This window comes from Panicum hallii, chromosome 9, assembly GCF_002211085.1.
Source record: "Panicum hallii strain FIL2 chromosome 9, PHallii_v3.1, whole genome shotgun sequence".
Classification (NCBI taxonomy): Eukaryota; Viridiplantae; Streptophyta; class Magnoliopsida; order Poales; family Poaceae; genus Panicum; species Panicum hallii.
This window is the reverse complement of record NC_038050.1, coordinates 53,945,464-53,962,834: the sequence shown is the minus strand read 5'-3', so window position 1 is coordinate 53,962,834 and position 17,371 is coordinate 53,945,464. Positions and strand designations below refer to the sequence as shown.

General features: G+C 50.0%; 2 protein-coding genes across 2 annotated transcripts; both read left to right on the top strand.

Annotated features, from left to right (window-relative positions):
- Window positions 1-8,879: 8,879 nt before the first annotated feature.
- LOC112876206 (cinnamoyl-CoA reductase-like SNL6) lies at window positions 8,880-12,450 on the top strand. Its single transcript, XM_025940261.1, has 4 exons — window positions 8,880-9,767; window positions 10,544-10,741; window positions 11,642-11,976; window positions 12,067-12,450. The coding sequence occupies exons 1-4, from the start codon at window positions 9,417-9,419 to the stop codon at window positions 12,161-12,163; spliced, it is 981 nt and encodes a 326-aa protein (XP_025796046.1). The 5' UTR covers window positions 8,880-9,416; the 3' UTR covers window positions 12,164-12,450.
- Window positions 12,451-14,639: 2,189 nt separating this feature from the next.
- Window positions 14,640-15,953, top strand: LOC112873137. The gene is made up of 2 exons (XM_025936156.1): window positions 14,640-15,778; window positions 15,869-15,953. The coding sequence occupies exons 1-2, from the start codon at window positions 14,640-14,642 to the stop codon at window positions 15,951-15,953; spliced, it is 1,224 nt and encodes a 407-aa protein (XP_025791941.1).
- Window positions 15,954-17,371: the final 1,418 nt, after the last annotated feature.

The following is a 17,371-nucleotide window of genomic DNA, read 5'->3' as shown; positions in this document are numbered from 1 at the left end:
GTGTGGTGGCCCATGAAGAAGAATGTACTAGAGAATCAGTAGTTGGGCCTGGGCCGAACAGTTTAAGTCTCTTGTCGGCCCGTGTAGGGCGGCGTTGTTTAATCCGGCCGGGATCGTCGTTGCTGGCATGCGGTTGATTAAGCCCAGTACAAAATTTCATAAATTAGTTTAATTATACTAATGGTTGCTCAAAAAAGTTTAATTATACTAATTGTCAAGCTCATGCAAAGCAGGCATCCTGGCTTGCACGTGGCATCTAGAAGTATGTACCAGAAGTGAGGATGCAGTTGAAGGAGCCGAGAGAGAAAATGAGAGCAAGGAAAGCATGGGACGCTAGCTCTTGCAACCAACTCGAAGTAGAGTAGACAGGCAGCTGGGAGAAAGGGAGGATGTCAGTTTGACGGTTGCTGTCCTCCATTTATGGGCTGATGAGCTAGCAGGCAGCTTGGCAACGGAGAGCAGTACACGAGGAGCCTCTCGATCGATCGTCTCACCATCCGCTGTCATCTCTTGCATATTCTCAATCTCCGGCTGCCCGTGGAAAACCAACCAGCTGGTGCACAGTGCGTTCGTCGTACTCCCTCGTCCACGGAAGAAATGCAATTCTCGTATCCCGAAGAATCAACAATTTCGAACTTGACTAATTTTATATTAAAAAATTGCTAATATTTATATTTTCAAATAGATTTAGTATAAAATATATTACATGATTAATCTAAGAATACTTATTTTGTAACATAAATATTACTACTATTTTGTATAAAATTTTGACTTATTGGAAAGTGAGAGTTGCATTCTTTCGTGGACGGAGAAAGTAATAAACATCAGAGGTTATGGGGATGAGCAGGTAGTTGAGAGAGAAAGAGAAAGCTAAGGTCATGTATAAGTACAGTTGAGCTGAGCTCACGCTACCAGTAGTGTTGTGTCGAGAGAGGCGAACATATTGACCCAACCCACCGTACTGCAGAGAAGAATAAGAGAAGATAGTGGCCGATCCCAAGGGGGGCTTAGGGCTATCTCCATAAAGTCCATGGAGTCCCTTAAGCCCCTCATAATTTCGGGCCATGGTTGAAAAAGAGGTAGAAAAGGAGGGAGAGGAAGAAGAGAAAGTGGAGGAGGAAGAAGAAAGAGAAGATGAGCCCTCAGTGTTTAGCGTGATCCGTCCCTGAGAGGAGATGACTTTTAAAAGAAATATTGACTAGGCATAAGCGTCAGTGGTCTCCGCTACTATGAGATTTATTGCTATCAAAATGGCACCAGGATGGATGATGGAGGGATAAGTACTCTCCCACGACAAGCACGTTGATGGATGATAGAGAGAATGAAGCCCAGCACGGTCCACCTCGATCCAACACCTCGAGCGATTGGGTGAAGGGCAAATAGGTGATAATGGTGCAGGGAGGGGTGGATGTGTGGGAGGCACCTAGTGCGGGGTGATGGGTGTGGAAAATTGCCTATTGCGCTGGCTCGACTGAGGTCATGTATTAGCGAAAATAGTGTGCCAACTATAGCTAGGCATTCTATCGTAATTTATAATTGGAGGATCCCTTGATAACCCAATAAAAGAGGATGATTTGTGCGAGTTGATTTGTTCTTTTTAGAAAAACTAGACAATATGTTGCTACGGATAAAGTTGGTATAAATATCGGATACGTATAGTTGTTCATCCGTTAATTTGTAACGATCTATATGATCGAGTCGTGATCGAGTCGTGGACGGAGATCTGATCCGGCTCGCATACAGGATGCATTAGGTTACACCTGTCAATAACATAGATGTACCAATCAAAAATTTATGTGGAAACTTTACGTGCTTAAAAAAATAGGTATAGAAATAAAAATACTAGTACCGCCGGTTCTACCATCTGCAATAGCAAATACATCAGTATGGAAAACAAACCTACTATCACTGCCTACAGTCGGATCTAAACCCGGGAGTGACAGCAGTTTGGAACGAGACAGTAAAGGTACCTACTCTTCCTCTTGCGGTGCCACCGTGGCAGTGGCGCTCGTCCCTCCAGCTCTGGAGACCAATTACTGGGTCATAGTAGAACGAATTAGATAAGCCTACAGAAAGTTTGTAGGCAGTTGACATGGACTGGACGTGTAATGCATACTAGATCCTGTTTGGTTTTGGAGGTTAAAATTTAACCCTGTCACGTTAAAAAGAATCTTATCATTTGAAAGTATTAAATAAAATCTGTTTACAAAATTTTTTCACGGATAGATGCTGATTCACGAGACGAATTTAACGAGCCTAATTAATCTATAATTTGCTATAGTGATGCTCATAATAATCATCCACTAATTAATATATCTTATTAGATTTATCTTGCGAATTAATGTGAAGGTTTTACAATTAGTTTTGTAGTTCGATTTTATTTATATGAGTGGTAACAGGGCTAAAGCCCTCCGTAACCAAAACCCCCTGACCCTCGTTCGCCGTTGAATGCACTTAAGTAGCTGGGGGTGTACTAGCATCAAATTAAATGGCCGGACTGCAGATCCTAGCTGGGCCGTGAGCACACACGATTTGACTTGGTGGCGTGCGACTCTGCGTGGCCGCGTGCTATCTCGATCGTGTAGGTGGGCAGCGGCAGGCCGGCAGCGGCCAGCGAAGTGGGCATTTAAAGGACGGCGGCGACACGGTGCATGGGTCCCTCACTCCATGCGCGCTCAGCCACTGGCAAAGCTAGCTACAGCTATCTGGCGGCTGGTCCACCGGCCGACCTGACCGCCCCGCCCGGCCCGGCAGGCCGGACGGATGGACAGTGGGCCTGCGGCCTGCCTGCCCTGGCCGTGCATAAAGCCCCCGCCCGAATTTACTCCATCTACGTCTAGAATGTGCACGTCCTCTCGAATAGTAAACCGCCACCTGTTGTTTGCCTTGCCCCCACCGTGTACGCGCACGACGTCCCCGTCGTCCGTCGATGTAGGGTGTAGTACTTGCTTGCAGTGGATGTCGTATAAAAATTGAGGTATGGCGGAGTTAATCAATCTTCAAGCAATAAAATTTGCTATTTATCACGTGGATGTATGATTAACGAATCACTTGCCCACTTCTACAACCGCTAAGGAGGGCTACTTCTTTTTCTAATTTTCTGTATTGTCAAATGCTCATTACTTAACTGATCGAAACTAAGGATTAAAAGAAATATATATAATAGAAAAAGCAAGATGGCCATACCTTGCCTCCATGGTCCTCCGCCACTGCTTGCTTGATTGCTTTCTGTCCAACTCAAAAACACAGTTCAATATCTGAATGTCTAGTGGACCCTAATTTGTAAAGCACAGTTCAATAATCTGCAGATGCACTCAACTTTTCATGAGGTTTACTTGGATATTTAATTGAAGTTAAATGGTTGGTTTAATCAAAGGATAAGCTAAATAAGATAAAGGTGTTTTTGACCTTGCAGACCCTCTCTGATGCTCACTAGTATAGAAAAATTTACTAAGTACCGGTTGAGAAACCTCTATTATCTCGATTAGATCCAGCCGGGATAAATGAGGGACATGAGCCTCTAGTCCCAGCTGGAGCCACCAATCGGGATAAATGAGGAACTTTTAGTCCTAGTTGGTGGCTTCAACCAGGACTAAATGTTCCCCATCCCCGATAGGTCCCTAACCGTTGGACCAGGGATTAATGAAAATATTGAAAATATTAGGTCCGGATTCAAAACTGATCGGGACAAATGAGGAGGATGAAAGATCATTTTTTATAGTGTCTGGTGCTGCGCCGTGCAACTTAACTCTAGGTCCATTTCCTCTTGCTCTAGTAGAGACCTCGATGAGATTGGAGATTTAGTATTAGCGGGTAGCAATTTGAATTGGGTTGCTAGAGTCGGATGAGCTCGAAGGGAGGGCCGTACGGTGGTGGTGGACTCGTGGGTGCAAGGTGGTGTGATGCTGCTTGCCCAAGATGGTGGTAGATGGTGATTGCGTGGGGGAGGGGTGGCAACGATGGAGCGGATAGCAGTAGTGGGAAGCGCAAGGAGGCATCTGTGGTGAATGGGGCATTGCTATGCCAAGAGCAACCAAAGTTGGGAGCTAGGGAAGAAGACATTGACGAGCAACCATAGATGGACGAATGAAAAAAATCAGGTGGGCAGCAATTGAGAAGCACTTGGTTGACATACCCTTGATTAATTTCATGCATGAATGATCTTTGGTAGATCAATGGTCTTCTGTTTTTCCTTTGGCAATGTAAACCCACCGAAAACACTCATGTGAAACGATCAGATCTTTCAGAGCCACTGAAAATGATTGAATGAATCAGATGGGGATCCTCTCCCCCTCCGTCGACCCTTCAAAAAAAAAGAATTTCAAAGGGGGGCATTCAGCCCTCCCCGGTCCCTATAAACGAAGACCTTCTTCCTCATCTCCTTCAACGCCTTAATATTTTTGTGTCGTGATTCGTATAGCCTCCTTCAATTTAGTTTGAAAGTTCAAGTTGGAGTTTAAGTTTAAATCTCACTTGTAGTTTCCCATCTCAAGTTGAAAGTTGTGGTTGGAGAGATTCCGAGTTGAAACTTGAACTCACTGAAGTAAAACCTAGAACTACTTTACTTGAAATAACAGGGAAAAGGCAAAAGTTTGTTATCCGGTTATTATGTCCCAAGCAAATCATTTCTCTAACCAGCTAGGTGGCTATATAACCATTAACCATACATGATACAAATACATCCAAGCTAAGGAGTGATCATCTATCGGACGTGGGACTAATACGGCTTGTCATGTTCCCTTTCCTTTTCGCATTTGATTACTACCTTTTTGTCTCGTCTAAAGCACATCCTCCACTAAGATTACTACTTCCAGATGGATTAAGTAGTATCTAAGATGATGCATGAGCTGAGGTCATGGACAAAAACATCATGGTTGTCGTCACACCCTGAACATATCTTATCATATCACCTCATCATGCAAATAAAGAATACATGCAGATTGCTAGCATAGCAGCCGGGCAGACATGAAGCACACAGCACACGTGGCCACCACCAGCACACACAGGTAAAAGTGGAAGGAGTACTACTAGCAAACGACGAGCAATAATCCATTGTGTCTGAAGAGTCCATGGCTCACATTACTTAGCCAAAACCCTACCAAGCCAAGTCAGTAACTGTGCAAGGACTTGGAGGGATAAAGACTTAAAGCAAAGAAAGTAAAACTTTTCCTAAAAAAAAGTAAAACGAGACGCCTTGCACGTTGCGGTATGCTTCTTCACCAGTCGTGCTCAGCTCTGTAGTTTATCCTCGGACGTCTCTGACTGCCTCGCTGCGGGTGGCCAATGAGGTAGCAGCGGAACTAGAACGGCGACGTGCATGGCAACGGGATTAGTCAAGTGGTTTAAGCATACTCTATTATTTACTACACTTGTACCAGGCACAACAAATAAAGACGGCCGCCTTGCCTACCCGATAAATACGACCATCAAAGTTGTGAAGCAAGCAAGATTAGCAATGCAAGTACACGTCACATCAAAGACGTGCATCTATCACGTCCCCGATGACACGGGAAAACGGGATGGCCGACGAAGCACGCACGCCAAGCTAGGCAGGCCGGAATCGTATTTGCATGCTCGATCACACAAATGGACGGACAGGATAATTCGTTCTAAACAATTCTATATCTATTTCTAAAGCAGGTAAGATTTCCATCTAAATTTTTATGGTTGGTCCACCTTAGGTCATTGACAGGTGGGTCTTAGTCCATCCCGTATGCGAGTCGGACCAGCTCTCCATCCACGATTCGATCACGTAGATCCCTACAAATTAAGGTACGGATAACTATACGTATTCGATATTTATACCAACTTTGTCCGTAGCAATGCACAAGCATATTTGCCTAGTTATTTCAAAAAAAGATAATCGCAATCAATGCTTGCGACAGCGTGCGTGCTGTACTAAGATCTCCTCCAAAGGTTGAACCAACTGCTAGCTTACAACAAAGAGATAGCATAAGAAATTATTTCTTTAATGGTCTAACTCTTAGCACACAACTTAAGATACAGACAGGTCTACGTATCAGGCTCACATACTCTTGGAATATATGTATAAGATTATCTCTTGATCAAGAATCAAGAGATAGCTCTTCTCTTTCCTCTCTCTTTTCCATCTTGATAAAATATTATATTTTACTCTTATAAGCTAGCGACTTAGCGTCACTGGAGGAGGCCTAACGGTGCTGGACCGGAGCAGCATAGGTAAAAAAAAACTCAGGAGACGGGAGACGCTTTTGTGCCTATAGGCACATATATTATTTTTTTAGGTAACAGGAGGAGTGTGAGCCGCTGGTTATATATATTGAAAGAAAGAAAAAATACAAGAGTTGATACAGAAACCAAGAAAGAAAAATTACACCAGATTGTCTAGCTATTGTACTATTACAGGGAAATACTTTGGTTTAGCCCTATGGATAACCATGGCAAACTCCTTAGAGTAACTCTGTGCGCCCTCCACAGAAATGTTTTCATTCTTGAAGATGTAGTTATTCCTTGATGTCCAGATGGCCCATGACATTAGGATAATTATTTCCATGAAAGAAGGCAATGCAATTTAAAGTCTTAGATCCTCCAAAGCTACCAACGGCCCTTGGGCAGAATTGACCTGCAGCCCAATTGAATTCCAGCAAGCCATAGCAAAGGGGCATGAGAGAAATAAATATTCCACAGTTTCGTCATCTTGGTAAGAACACAAAGCACAACTGTAATCATCCAGATGCATATTTCGTCGTCTCAACATCCCTCTAACGTTGGTTCTGTCTTTTAAAAGAAGCCAGAAAAAAACCTTGTGTTTCAGCTGACAACGGGACTTCCATAACCATTTAAAGGATGAGTGAATATCTCTGTGTCCTTTCATAAACAGATATGCCTTTTGAGAAGTGCAAGTTGTTGCACCCCAAATATAGGTCCAAGTATCATTTGTTTTCCTGTGAGAGACTATTATCTATCTCATCTAGTAATAATTCCAGTTGCACAAAGGTCTCTTGGGAGATTGGAAGATGAAAAAGCTCATCCATATTTTCAATTGCTGCTGCCTTCTGGAGAGTAATGTTCTTGCACTTTGTGAAGGAATACAGCTCAGGAAACTGCCATTTTGGGACACATCCTCCCCAAAGATGTACTGAGTCAAAAGTTGAATGATATCTCGCCACCAAAAAGAACCCCTCTTTATGTAACCTGGAAGCTTACCACTATCATAATAATTGTTCCAGATTAGCTGTACCCAGGGAATGTTAGTCTTGTTGAAGAACTTGTCCAGATTTTTCGTTAACAGAGCATCATTTTGCACTGACAGATCAATCACACCAAGACCACCCTCATTCTTGGGTAAACAGACCATATGCCAGGCAGCTTTGGATGGCTTTTTGTCAGAGAGGTTAGAACCCCTCCAAAGCAAATGTTTCCTATATTTATCCAGGTGTTTAATCACTGTTTGATGAATTTTAAGGAGACCCATCAGGAAAGTGGGATAAGATGACAGCACAGAATTGACTAGAATTAGCTTCCCCCTTGACAGAGCATATTTGCAGTGACTAAGAGCCTTTTTCACATTTTTTCACTAAAGGCAAGAGCTCAGTAACGGTGGGCTTTTTCAGACCAAGGGGCATACCCATGTAAGTGAAGGGTAAACTGTCAATAGAGCAACCAAAGAGGCCAGCAAGAGAAGCCATTTTAGCATCATCAGTGTTTATTGGCACTAGTACTGACTGACTGTAATTGATTTTGAGACCCGAATCATGAGAAAATTGTCAAGAATATTTTTCAGAGCATTCAGTTGGTCAGGACAACTCTTTAGAAAAAGTAGTGTGTCATCTGCATACTGCATGACAGGAAAGGACTGTAGAACATTGGTTGGCGTTGGCAAGTCGAGCAAACCATCTTCAGTAGCTTTATTCAGGCACAGATATGAATATATGATGGGAGCTTGGACCTTGCAGCTGGCTTGGCCTAGATGACCTGGGGGAAGAAAATAAGGGTTCCCCATTGATTAAAGAGAGAGGTTTTTATGAGCGACAGAGAGATACAGCAGAGAAAGCGAGCAGTGTAGTACTAGTTCACTCGGTTGGACCTTACTAATGTGCATGCACCTTGGATTTGATTTTCAAAAAGCGACGCACTTGCGAACTGGAAGAAATTGAATCCACTTGTTAGGTTCTGCAGAAAGCATGCATGCTATTACAAGAACATGTGCGCTTGTATTTGGTTTCTGGCAGGATGTTGGGTTGGGGTCATCAGCTCTGAATATGCAGTCATTTGTTCGTTCAGTTCCCTTGGGCTACTGTCAGACTCTCGCTGTGAAGCTTGCACATAGGCTGGCTGGCGCGCATGGCGTATGCATCCGGCCCGTAATGAGAACTGTGTGCTGTTTTTTTTCCAAAAAAAAGAAAAAAAGAGAAAAGGACTGAACTGAAGCATGTGGTGTTCATCCATGCGAGCGAGGCAGCTGGATGATTTTTTTTCTCTTGTCTTTGATAAGTGATGGAGGAGGTGTTTGGAATCGGTTGGCCGCCGAGGCTCTGCGGAGGCAAGTGCAGCCGGTGGCCAACGCACGCGCCACGCCCGCGCAGGCGCGCTTGCTCCGCCTGGTTAGTTTTTCCCACCCAACCCAACTTCATCCACCCATCAGCCCCGCCTTGATCCAGGCTAGGTTTGCGGTCGCGATTGAGCGCCCGTCCGTTTGGCTAGGTAGTTGGCTGCTCGCTTCTAATGCGGCTTCTAGAGCAGCAGAGGCTCCCCGGCAGCTGCAAGTCCGGAACGTTGGGTGCTCGCCGGCCGCCGCTCGTTTCCGCCTAGCTCCTCTTTATTCTTTCCTTCTTTCATGTGAAAAATCTGGCACGCACGCACGCACGCACGCACCGGAAGCGGAGGGGAAGAGGAGCCACATGCGCCAGCTACCAGCTACCCACTGGTATGGTATGGTATCCATGCGTGCGTCCATGCCCATCTGCCATTCCGTTCGCGCCGCTGCGCGTCCGCCTCCCCAACCAACCGCCCAAGTAAAACACCACCGGCTTCCAGGCCCCTCCCCAATCCGTATCGTATCCCACCACCACCTGTACTCGTGTTCGTGTAGCAGCCGCCGCCCGAGCCGAGCGCAACAGAAAACCAGACGCGACGGCACGCCCTTTGAAGGCCTGCCCGCCCTCTGACTTCGACCCGGCTCGGACGCCGTCTCCCTCTCGCCCTGTCCTGTGCCGGACGGAACGGCCCCGTCTCTTTTATATACTCCCCGCCTCACCTTCCCCTCTTTGCAGCGGCGGATCATCATCTTCGCCCCGTGAATCGACCACCCCCCATCACCGGCCGCGGCCTACTCCACTCCACCCCCTCCTCCGGGCGTCGCGTTGCTTTCTTGGTCGCAGCCCAACAGACTCCCCGGCCGGCCGAGCGCGAGGAGGAAGGCAAGCGAGCGAGCGACCATGTGCCCGGGGTCGGTGGAGGCGCCGGCGGTGGGGAAGAGCGTGTGCGTCATGGACGCCGCGGGGCCGCTGGGCCACGCTCTCGTCGACCGCCTCCTCCGCCGGGGGTACACCGTCCACGCCGCCACGTACGGCCGCGGGGAGGAGGACGACGAAGGGGACGGCGAGGCGGCGGCGGGAGCGCTGCGCAAGCACCTCTCGCGCGGCGGTGGCGGCGGCGACGCGTACGGGCACCGCCTCAAGGTGTTCCGGGCCGACCCCTTCGACTACCACGCCATCGCCGACGCGGTCCGCGGATGCGCCGGCGTCTTCTGCATGTTCAACACGCCGGACGACCAGGCGCAATGCGATGTGAGTAGCAAAACGAACCGCGCAAGTCTCTCTCTCTCTCTCTCTCTCTCTCTCTCTCTGTCTCTGTGTTTTCTTTCTTTTCTATTTTTTCCCAGTATCAGTACAACTAAGAAATGAATCTTTTTTTCTCTCTTACTGCTGCACATCACAAAAAGCATGCGCACTATAGAATTGGATTTTGATTATAATTACACACGCAGCGTCTCTACTGTAGCTGTGCTGCCTGCAAGTGGTGGTGTGCACGCATGATAAACAGAACAGAACAGAACAGAACAGCGCAGAGCCGATTCGTTTCGAGCCTTCCCTTTCTCTTTTCCTTTCCCCTCCCAAGTCGCCATGGAAAGCCTATCTAGGGTGTTCGTTCCTTCAATTCGCTCCAGAGGTGAGCTGGGCCCCCCTTCATCAATGCCAGAGCTCATGTGTGGCTGTGAGCGAGTGAGTGAGCCCTTCTTCTTCCTCCTCCCCTCCCGTCGTCATCCACCTCCAGGCGCGACGAGGTCCTGCTCCTGCCCTACCGGAGCCACAGTACAGTCGAGTACCCCTAGCGCATTGATAGCACTCCTCCCACCACCATGCTGCCCAAAGCTGGAGTGCTACTAATCAGTCAGCCTGCACCAGAGCTGAGCAACCTAACCAGCCCTTAAATTCCCGCGTGCATTAAATCCCCCACATGGCCGCAGCTGCTCCAGTCTTGTCCAAGTCAAGTCGTGCAGTTGTTGGTTTTCTGAACAATTTTGATTGCATGAATGAGTGGTTGCTTTGCCATGGTTGTGCAGGAGGTGACGGTGGAGGAGGAGGTTCGCGCGGCGCACAACGTGCTGGAGGCGTGCGCGCAGACGGACGCCATGGAGCGGGTCGTCTTCACCTCCTCCGTCACCGCCGTCGTCTGGAACGGCGACGCCGACAAGGAGGAGGAGCACCTCGCCGTCGACGAGAGATGCTGGAGCGACCTCGCCTTCTGCAGGAAATTCAAGGTACGTGCGTGCGTCACTCAGTAGTCAACACTAATGATCAGATCAAACAAATTCAGAGCAGGCGCCTACGTGTAGTATTCAGTTTCAAGTTGGGTCAGCGGCAGGGCCACTTGGCCATGTCCTGGGTCCCTGGGGGGCGTTGGGGGTTAGGGGCATCATCATCCTGAGCCATTGGCCTGATCCTTTAACTGTAGCTTCACCCCGCAGCTCAGCCGTCGCAGCAACGCCAGCAGAAACTGCCGGTGCTCTTTACCAAATCAAATCCGACACGGAAAGAAACCTTCGCAATGGCGAGATCTGGTCGCCCTCCGTGGACGTGCCGTCCCGCGCCACGCCACGCCACGCCACGCCACGGAGGGTTCCCGTCCAATCCTGCCGGCACTCTTCCTCTTCGTCCGTCCTGTGCATGGGGTGTGATTCAGAATCCGGGTTCTTGGTCACCAACTTTGTTCAGCGACCTTCGCTCCCCTTGGGCGCGACACAAGGACCCAATTCAGGAGTAAAAAAGTCCAAGCATGTGCGTAGCCAAGGAGTAACTGGAGCGATGGAAACGGCTGCTGAATTTTCCAAAAACAAAGGATGAGGTCGAGACTGCTAGCTGAAGCTGACTTCTCAGCTGTCTGTAGCTCAGGGATTACGACACGCAGAAAGAGAGTTGAGTGCTTAAAACAAGGGACATACACGACCCATCAGACGCACGAAGAGCGTTGTGTTCTTTTGCTTTGATAATTCCGGTCAAGTACTGATCCAGATTATCATAACCTTCCATGATTGGCTCACCATGATTGCGCATGTTCTTGACCTCTTAGGCAAAATGGATCCATGATTGCCACAGACTGACACCTGCCTGCAGTGGATCGACAGATGGCCTGACCTGAACTGTCTCTCTCTGCACTGCAGCTGTGGCACGCCCTGGCCAAGACGCTCTCGGAGAAGACGGCGTGGGCGCTGGCCATGGACCGGGGCGTCGACATGGTGGCCATCAACGCCGGCCTGCTCACGGCGCCGGGGCTCACCGCCGCGCACCCCTACCTCAAGGGCGCCCCCGACATGTACGGCGGCGGCGTCCTCGCCACCGTCGACGTCGACTTCCTCGCCGACGCGCACGTCGCCGCCTACGAGTGCCCCACTGCCTACGGCAGGTACCTCTGCTTCGACAACGCCGTGTGCCGGCCCGAGGATGCCGTCAAGCTCGCGCAGATGCTCTCGCCGGCCGCGCTACGCTCGCCACCAAGGTACCCACCTTCTCAACTCATCTGGATGCTTGCATTGACAGGGAACTCTTTGTTTTTATGCTGACGTGGCATCTGGATGGATTTTTACAGCGAAGAGCTGAAGGTGATCCCACAGAGGATCCAGAACAAGAAGCTCAACAAGCTCATGCTCGAGTTCGCCAGCGGGGTATACGGGGAGCTGGACTAGGGATTATTCCCTATATTTATTCAGTTAATTAATTATATCCCGCAGATGCAACTAGGGTTGTATTCTTTTGTATCTACTAGTAGTTGTTGTATTCTTTTGTTTCCCCTCAAAAAGGGGAAATTTGTTTGGCTGGCCAAATGTGCATACGCTGTGCATGGCCAAGCATGCCACATGTATTGATACAGCCCTGACAAGGGTATTTGAGTGATTCATTGCCAAGAAAAGTACCTAGATTGGACAAAGGGGCAAATAAAATTGCAGTACTGTTACTGCCTGTGTACAGCAAATATGGAGAAATGCTCAACCTTCTCTTCTAGTATCTACAAGGCATTACATTTCACGAGTCACATGACACTGAAACTTTGGCAGACTTCCACAGTAGAATCACATGAGTAGTTGGTTTGACAAATGAGCTTAATAGAAGATTAAGAAAAATCAGTAAACTGCTACAAGATGTCTTTTTTCCCCAAGTAGAACCATCCAAGGCTTGCAAACGACAAGTTGGAGCTGTGTACTGGAAACTGGAGTTTCAGAGTATCGATCAAGCCCATCAAAAACATTCGTGCTCGTGCAAACAGCAGCGTTCGCGTGATGCTTTCATGACGCAACAAACATGAGTCAAGAAGAATCGTTTCAGACCAATTTTGCACATCAATGACGTGGTCCACAGAAAAGAGATTCCAGGTGGGGATGACACTTTTGTTACTGTTCCGGCGTTCCTCCCCAGCTAGGATCATCAGGAGAAAAGGAAGACACTCTTGTTGCGGTGGACACTACGATGCACTTGCTTCTTCTCCTTTCCCCAGCTCGTTTGAGGGTGGCTTGTGACCAGCCGCGACGGCTGCACTGCTGGAGCCGCGGCCGCTCGTGATCGCGCCGGCTCAGCGGGCCGGTGTGCTCGTCGCGGCTGTCCGCGCAGTTGTTTGCGACATGTTCAAAGATGACCAGAAACACGCACGCACATCGCTGAAACAGTCCCGAAAACAAAAAGAAAAACCATGACGCAGAAAATGGCTATAAAAGCAGGGAGGCCACCCCTCTCAAAAAAAAAACAAGAAAAAGTTGATTCATGTGCTCACTGCCTCACTCACGTCGTGCCCGTCTGCCCGACGTGAACCGTTTCAGAAATAAACCAATTCGCAAACATTCCTGGCTGTTTTCTGTCTACTAGTGGAGCCCGGTGGTGGGGCATCTCGTTTCGGGTGCGCCGCCGCCGCGCAGCGTCGCGTCTGCGTGGCCGCGTGCCGCGCGACGCGCGCTGCCACGGGCTGGGGCTTCCCTGTCTCCTTTGCCTGTCTCCGTCGGTGTCCCAGTGCACATGGAGGCCATCCCTTCATCTCCCTTCTAGAAAGCTGGGAACACCAATTTTTCATCCACATCTCACGCTGCCAGGAAAACGGAGCCGTTAGTCCGTTCGTCTGCTCTGGATAGCTTATCCTCTGCGGAACTTCACACTCAGCAGCAATAGGATTGATTTGGGCGGCAGCAAGGTAAATCTCGATGGTGAGTAGCTGAATTTTGTGGCAGAATCTCAATTCCAATGGATTTCGATTTGGGTAGCCAGAACCTCGATTTCGGCTGCGAGATTTGGATTCGAATGGTCACAATCTCGATTCAGATGCAGGATCTCAAGTCAATGTCCCATGATGGAACATCGAGCTGGGATGAGTGGGTCTTTGGGTTCGAGTTGCTGATGCATGAGCTTGGTGACAACATGAAGGCTTAGGTGACAACATGAACATGTAAATCTGATAATTATCCTCCCGATGCGATTGTAATTGGCGCTATTTTTTCAGAACCAGACAGCTTTTCCCTCCATTAATTTCACCTCACTTCCGTAATTGTGTTAGCGGGGCCAACCATGAAACTCACGGTTCCGTACGTTTCCTAGCTCTGTTCCCTTCGGCGTGAACGGAAAATTAAAGAGGCTCGAATACCAGCCAACGGATGGCCTCCACGTGCACAGGGACACCGATGGAGACAGGCAAAGGACACAGGGAAGCCCCAGCCGCTGCGACGGCCCGCTGCAACGGAGAAGTGGCGGCGGGTCCCGCACGTCTCGGGCGGCGTCCCTCTGCGCTCGCGTCACGTCACGTATCCATCACCAGGCGGATCGGGTGCGCCGTCACGCGGGCGGGGGGCCGCGCGTCTGACCCGGGCGGGTTCACGTGGATGGGTCCTGGGCCCCACCGTTATGCCGACCCCACGTGTCAGTGGAACGGGTTATGTACCGACTTGGTGACGTTGGTGTGCTGGGCGAAGTCACCGTGACAGCCCGAGCGCGGGTCGAGTTGTAGCTGGCTCTTTCCCTGTTGCCAACCGTCGGAAGGACACGACTTGGAGTCCGACACGAGTAGCGTTGCCGTCCTGCTTATAAATTCAACTCAAGCAGTAGATAAGCAATCGACCAATTGTACAAGTTCAACTCTGGGAGAAGGCCGGGTTGCAAGTAGAATAGAACAAAAACTGCGTGTCCATGGCGAAACCACCGCGGCAACAAACGGAGACGGCGGACCACATCAGCAAGCTGCCGGACGACATCCTCGTCGCGATCCTCTCCTTGTGCCCCTACAAGGATGCTGTGCGAACCGCCTCGGTTTCAAGGAGGTGGGAGCGCCTCGTCGCCCAGCTCCCGAACCTGACCTTGCTCATGTCGCTGCTTGGGCACTCCACACCCATCGGCACGCCGAGCGAGCGGCGCGTGCAGAGCATGGCGCGCACGCTCCGCCGCCGGTGCCGCGACGGGAGCCACGCCGCGGTCAAGAGGCTCCAGCTGGTTTACAGGAAGGACGTGCCCATGGAGTGCCGGTACGCCGACGAGTTCATCGCGCTCGCCAACGCCGCGAAGCTGGTGCTCCACCTCCAGTGCGACTGCCTGACAGCGCCTGATGATGGTGGCGATGGTGATTGTGGCGACGAGGACGCAGGCGCCTGGTCCCTCCAGCTGCCGCCGGCGACAACGGAGCTGGAGGTGGAGCCGTACTGGTACGCGGTGTGGCCGCCACATATCCACGGCTCCAGCGTGAGCACCCTTCGGTCGCTGGCGCTGGTAGGCTTCACCGTGCTGCGCCAGGACTTCCTTCTCACCGGCCTGCCGTCGCTGGAGCACCTGCGCATCGGCCAGTGCACGCTCCCCGCCAGCATCGACATCACGTCCGGCGTCATGCCTCGCCTCAAGCACCTCGACATCACCGACGTCAGCGTGATGACCGACGGAACAAAGGCCGCGATCAACGTGCTCGCCGACGAGCTGCTGACCCTGCGCATGTCATGCCACTTGTTTAGCAAGACTAAAGCGCCGTCGAAGCACGAGATGTTCCTCCTGCGCCCGCGCTTCAACTTCACGGCAAGGTTCACCACGTACTCGTCCTTCCGCCTGCGCGCGCCGAGGCTCCGGGTGTTCGAGTGGCGCTGCTGCTACGCGGACGAGGTGCGCGTCGAGAGCGTGGGGCGTCTCACGGACGTCGCCGTCGAGATCGCCGCGGGCATAATCCCGAGGCCGTTTTGCACCGAGAGCAGGAGCGTGACGACACAAGAGCGTGACAAGCTTATGACCGACATCCTCCAGGGGCTTATGCCTGGACTGCAGCCGCGCAGCTGGAAAAACGTCAAGAGGTATGTATATGCATGCTTGCTTGCTTATTACTACTGCATGTTGGTACGCAATCCTTTTTTTTATTATAATGTTTTTGGTTCATTTTGTAGGAAATGCATGCAGCGTGAACGTGATGATAGGTGGCTGTGCTTTGAAATCACTAGTGCTTGCTCTGCGCATGGCCAAATGAAATAAAATGGGAAACCACCTCTTTTTTGGCAGTGCAGTGTGGAAATAGATGGAGACGTCTGGATATATATATGAATCCATCACATGTTTATTTTATTTGTTTATTAAGGAGATAGCGCTGCTTTATGTGTAAATTTACACATGTGTATGTCGTTTCAGCAGCTTTTACGCCTACATGTGCGCGCCTTGGCTGTGTTTAGTTGCAAAAAGGATGCGAAAAGTGTTTGCGAAAAATACTGTAGCACTTTTCGTTTCTATATGGTTAATATTGTCCTACTATAGGCTAACTAGGCTAAAAAAATTCGTCTCGCAACGTACATCAAAACTATACAATTAGTTTTTTTATTTACCTACATTTAGTACTCCATGCATGGGTTATTTTCTATATTTAATGTTTCGATGTGATTTCGATGTGATGGAAAGTTTGGAGGAGTCGGGCGAAACTAAACACAGCCCTTGTAAAAGCTCCGTGCTTCAATTTTTGTGGGTTAGCTCTCACGGTGCTAAACTCCTTGCAATGAAATGTTCAGGTGGGCGAACTGCACCCTCCGTTGTTCTTTCAAAAAAAAAGAACGAAACGTAATTGCCTGTTCGAAATCTCACATCTCAGTGAGTTCGCTGCATGCGCCAGTCGCTCACGGCTCATCGCCACCAACTTGTGCGCCACGACCGATACGCGCGGGCAAGTGTGACAGCGTGGCAACCCGAGGGCACGCCGGAACGCATGCTTCGCCTCCGCCTGAATAAATAGCGGCGCCTCCATTGCCGGCTTGCCGCAACAACCCGAAAAGGAGAGAAAGAGAGAGAGAGGTGGAGAGAGAGAGAGAGAGGCGAGAGCTCTCACCGCCGCGTCGGGTCCCACTCCCGCCGCCGTGTCCCCGCCGCCGCGCTTCCCCGTGCGAAGAACGGCGGTGGCGATGGAGAAGCGCTCTCTCAACAGCGTGGTGAGGTTCAGCCTCCTCACCACCGCGGAGCTCAGCGACGGGTTTCTCTCCCTCGCATCGGCCGGCGGGTTCTGCGACGCTTTTACGCCACATTTCCTAAAGGTTTGGGACTCGCTGACTTTTGTGCTTACGCGCTGCTTCCGTTTGGCTCTCCTCTGTTCGATCGATCTCTGCCACTTCTATTCTCCTTGCTGTTTGATCAATCTGTGTCTTCGTTTCAGTTGGAGTGCTTGAAGTGCGGCGAATGCACCATCAGGGACGTTGGTCTCTACTATCTGAAGTCCGATACGGAGGCCTGCTGCACCGCCCTCTTTGGAGCGAAGGGGGTGAAGACGTTGTGCTACCCAACCTGCAGCAACCCTGCGCACTTGGTTCGCAAGGTGCGTGCTGATTCTGTTCGAAGTGAATGGGGAGCGGAACTGGCCGGCAACGCGTTTGTGCATTGGGAGAGTCTAAATGTTGCTAGTTTGCAGAGCTGTC

Bases quoted from the DNA above. Each gene is read 5' to 3' on its own strand.
- LOC112873137 (XM_025936156.1), top strand. From the start codon at position 14,640: ATGGCGAAACCACCGCGGCAACAAACGGAGACGGCGGACCACATCAGC. The intron at 15,779-15,868 runs GTATGTATATGC...TTCATTTTGTAG, and splicing joins AGCTGGAAAAACGTCAAGAG to GAAATGCATGCAGCGTGAAC.
- LOC112876206 (XM_025940261.1), top strand. From the start codon at position 9,417: ATGTGCCCGGGGTCGGTGGAGGCGCCGGCGGTGGGGAAGAGCGTGTGC. The intron at 9,768-10,543 runs GTGAGTAGCAAA...ATGGTTGTGCAG, and splicing joins ACGACCAGGCGCAATGCGAT to GAGGTGACGGTGGAGGAGGA. The intron at 11,977-12,066 runs GTACCCACCTTC...GGATTTTTACAG, and splicing joins GCGCTACGCTCGCCACCAAG to CGAAGAGCTGAAGGTGATCC.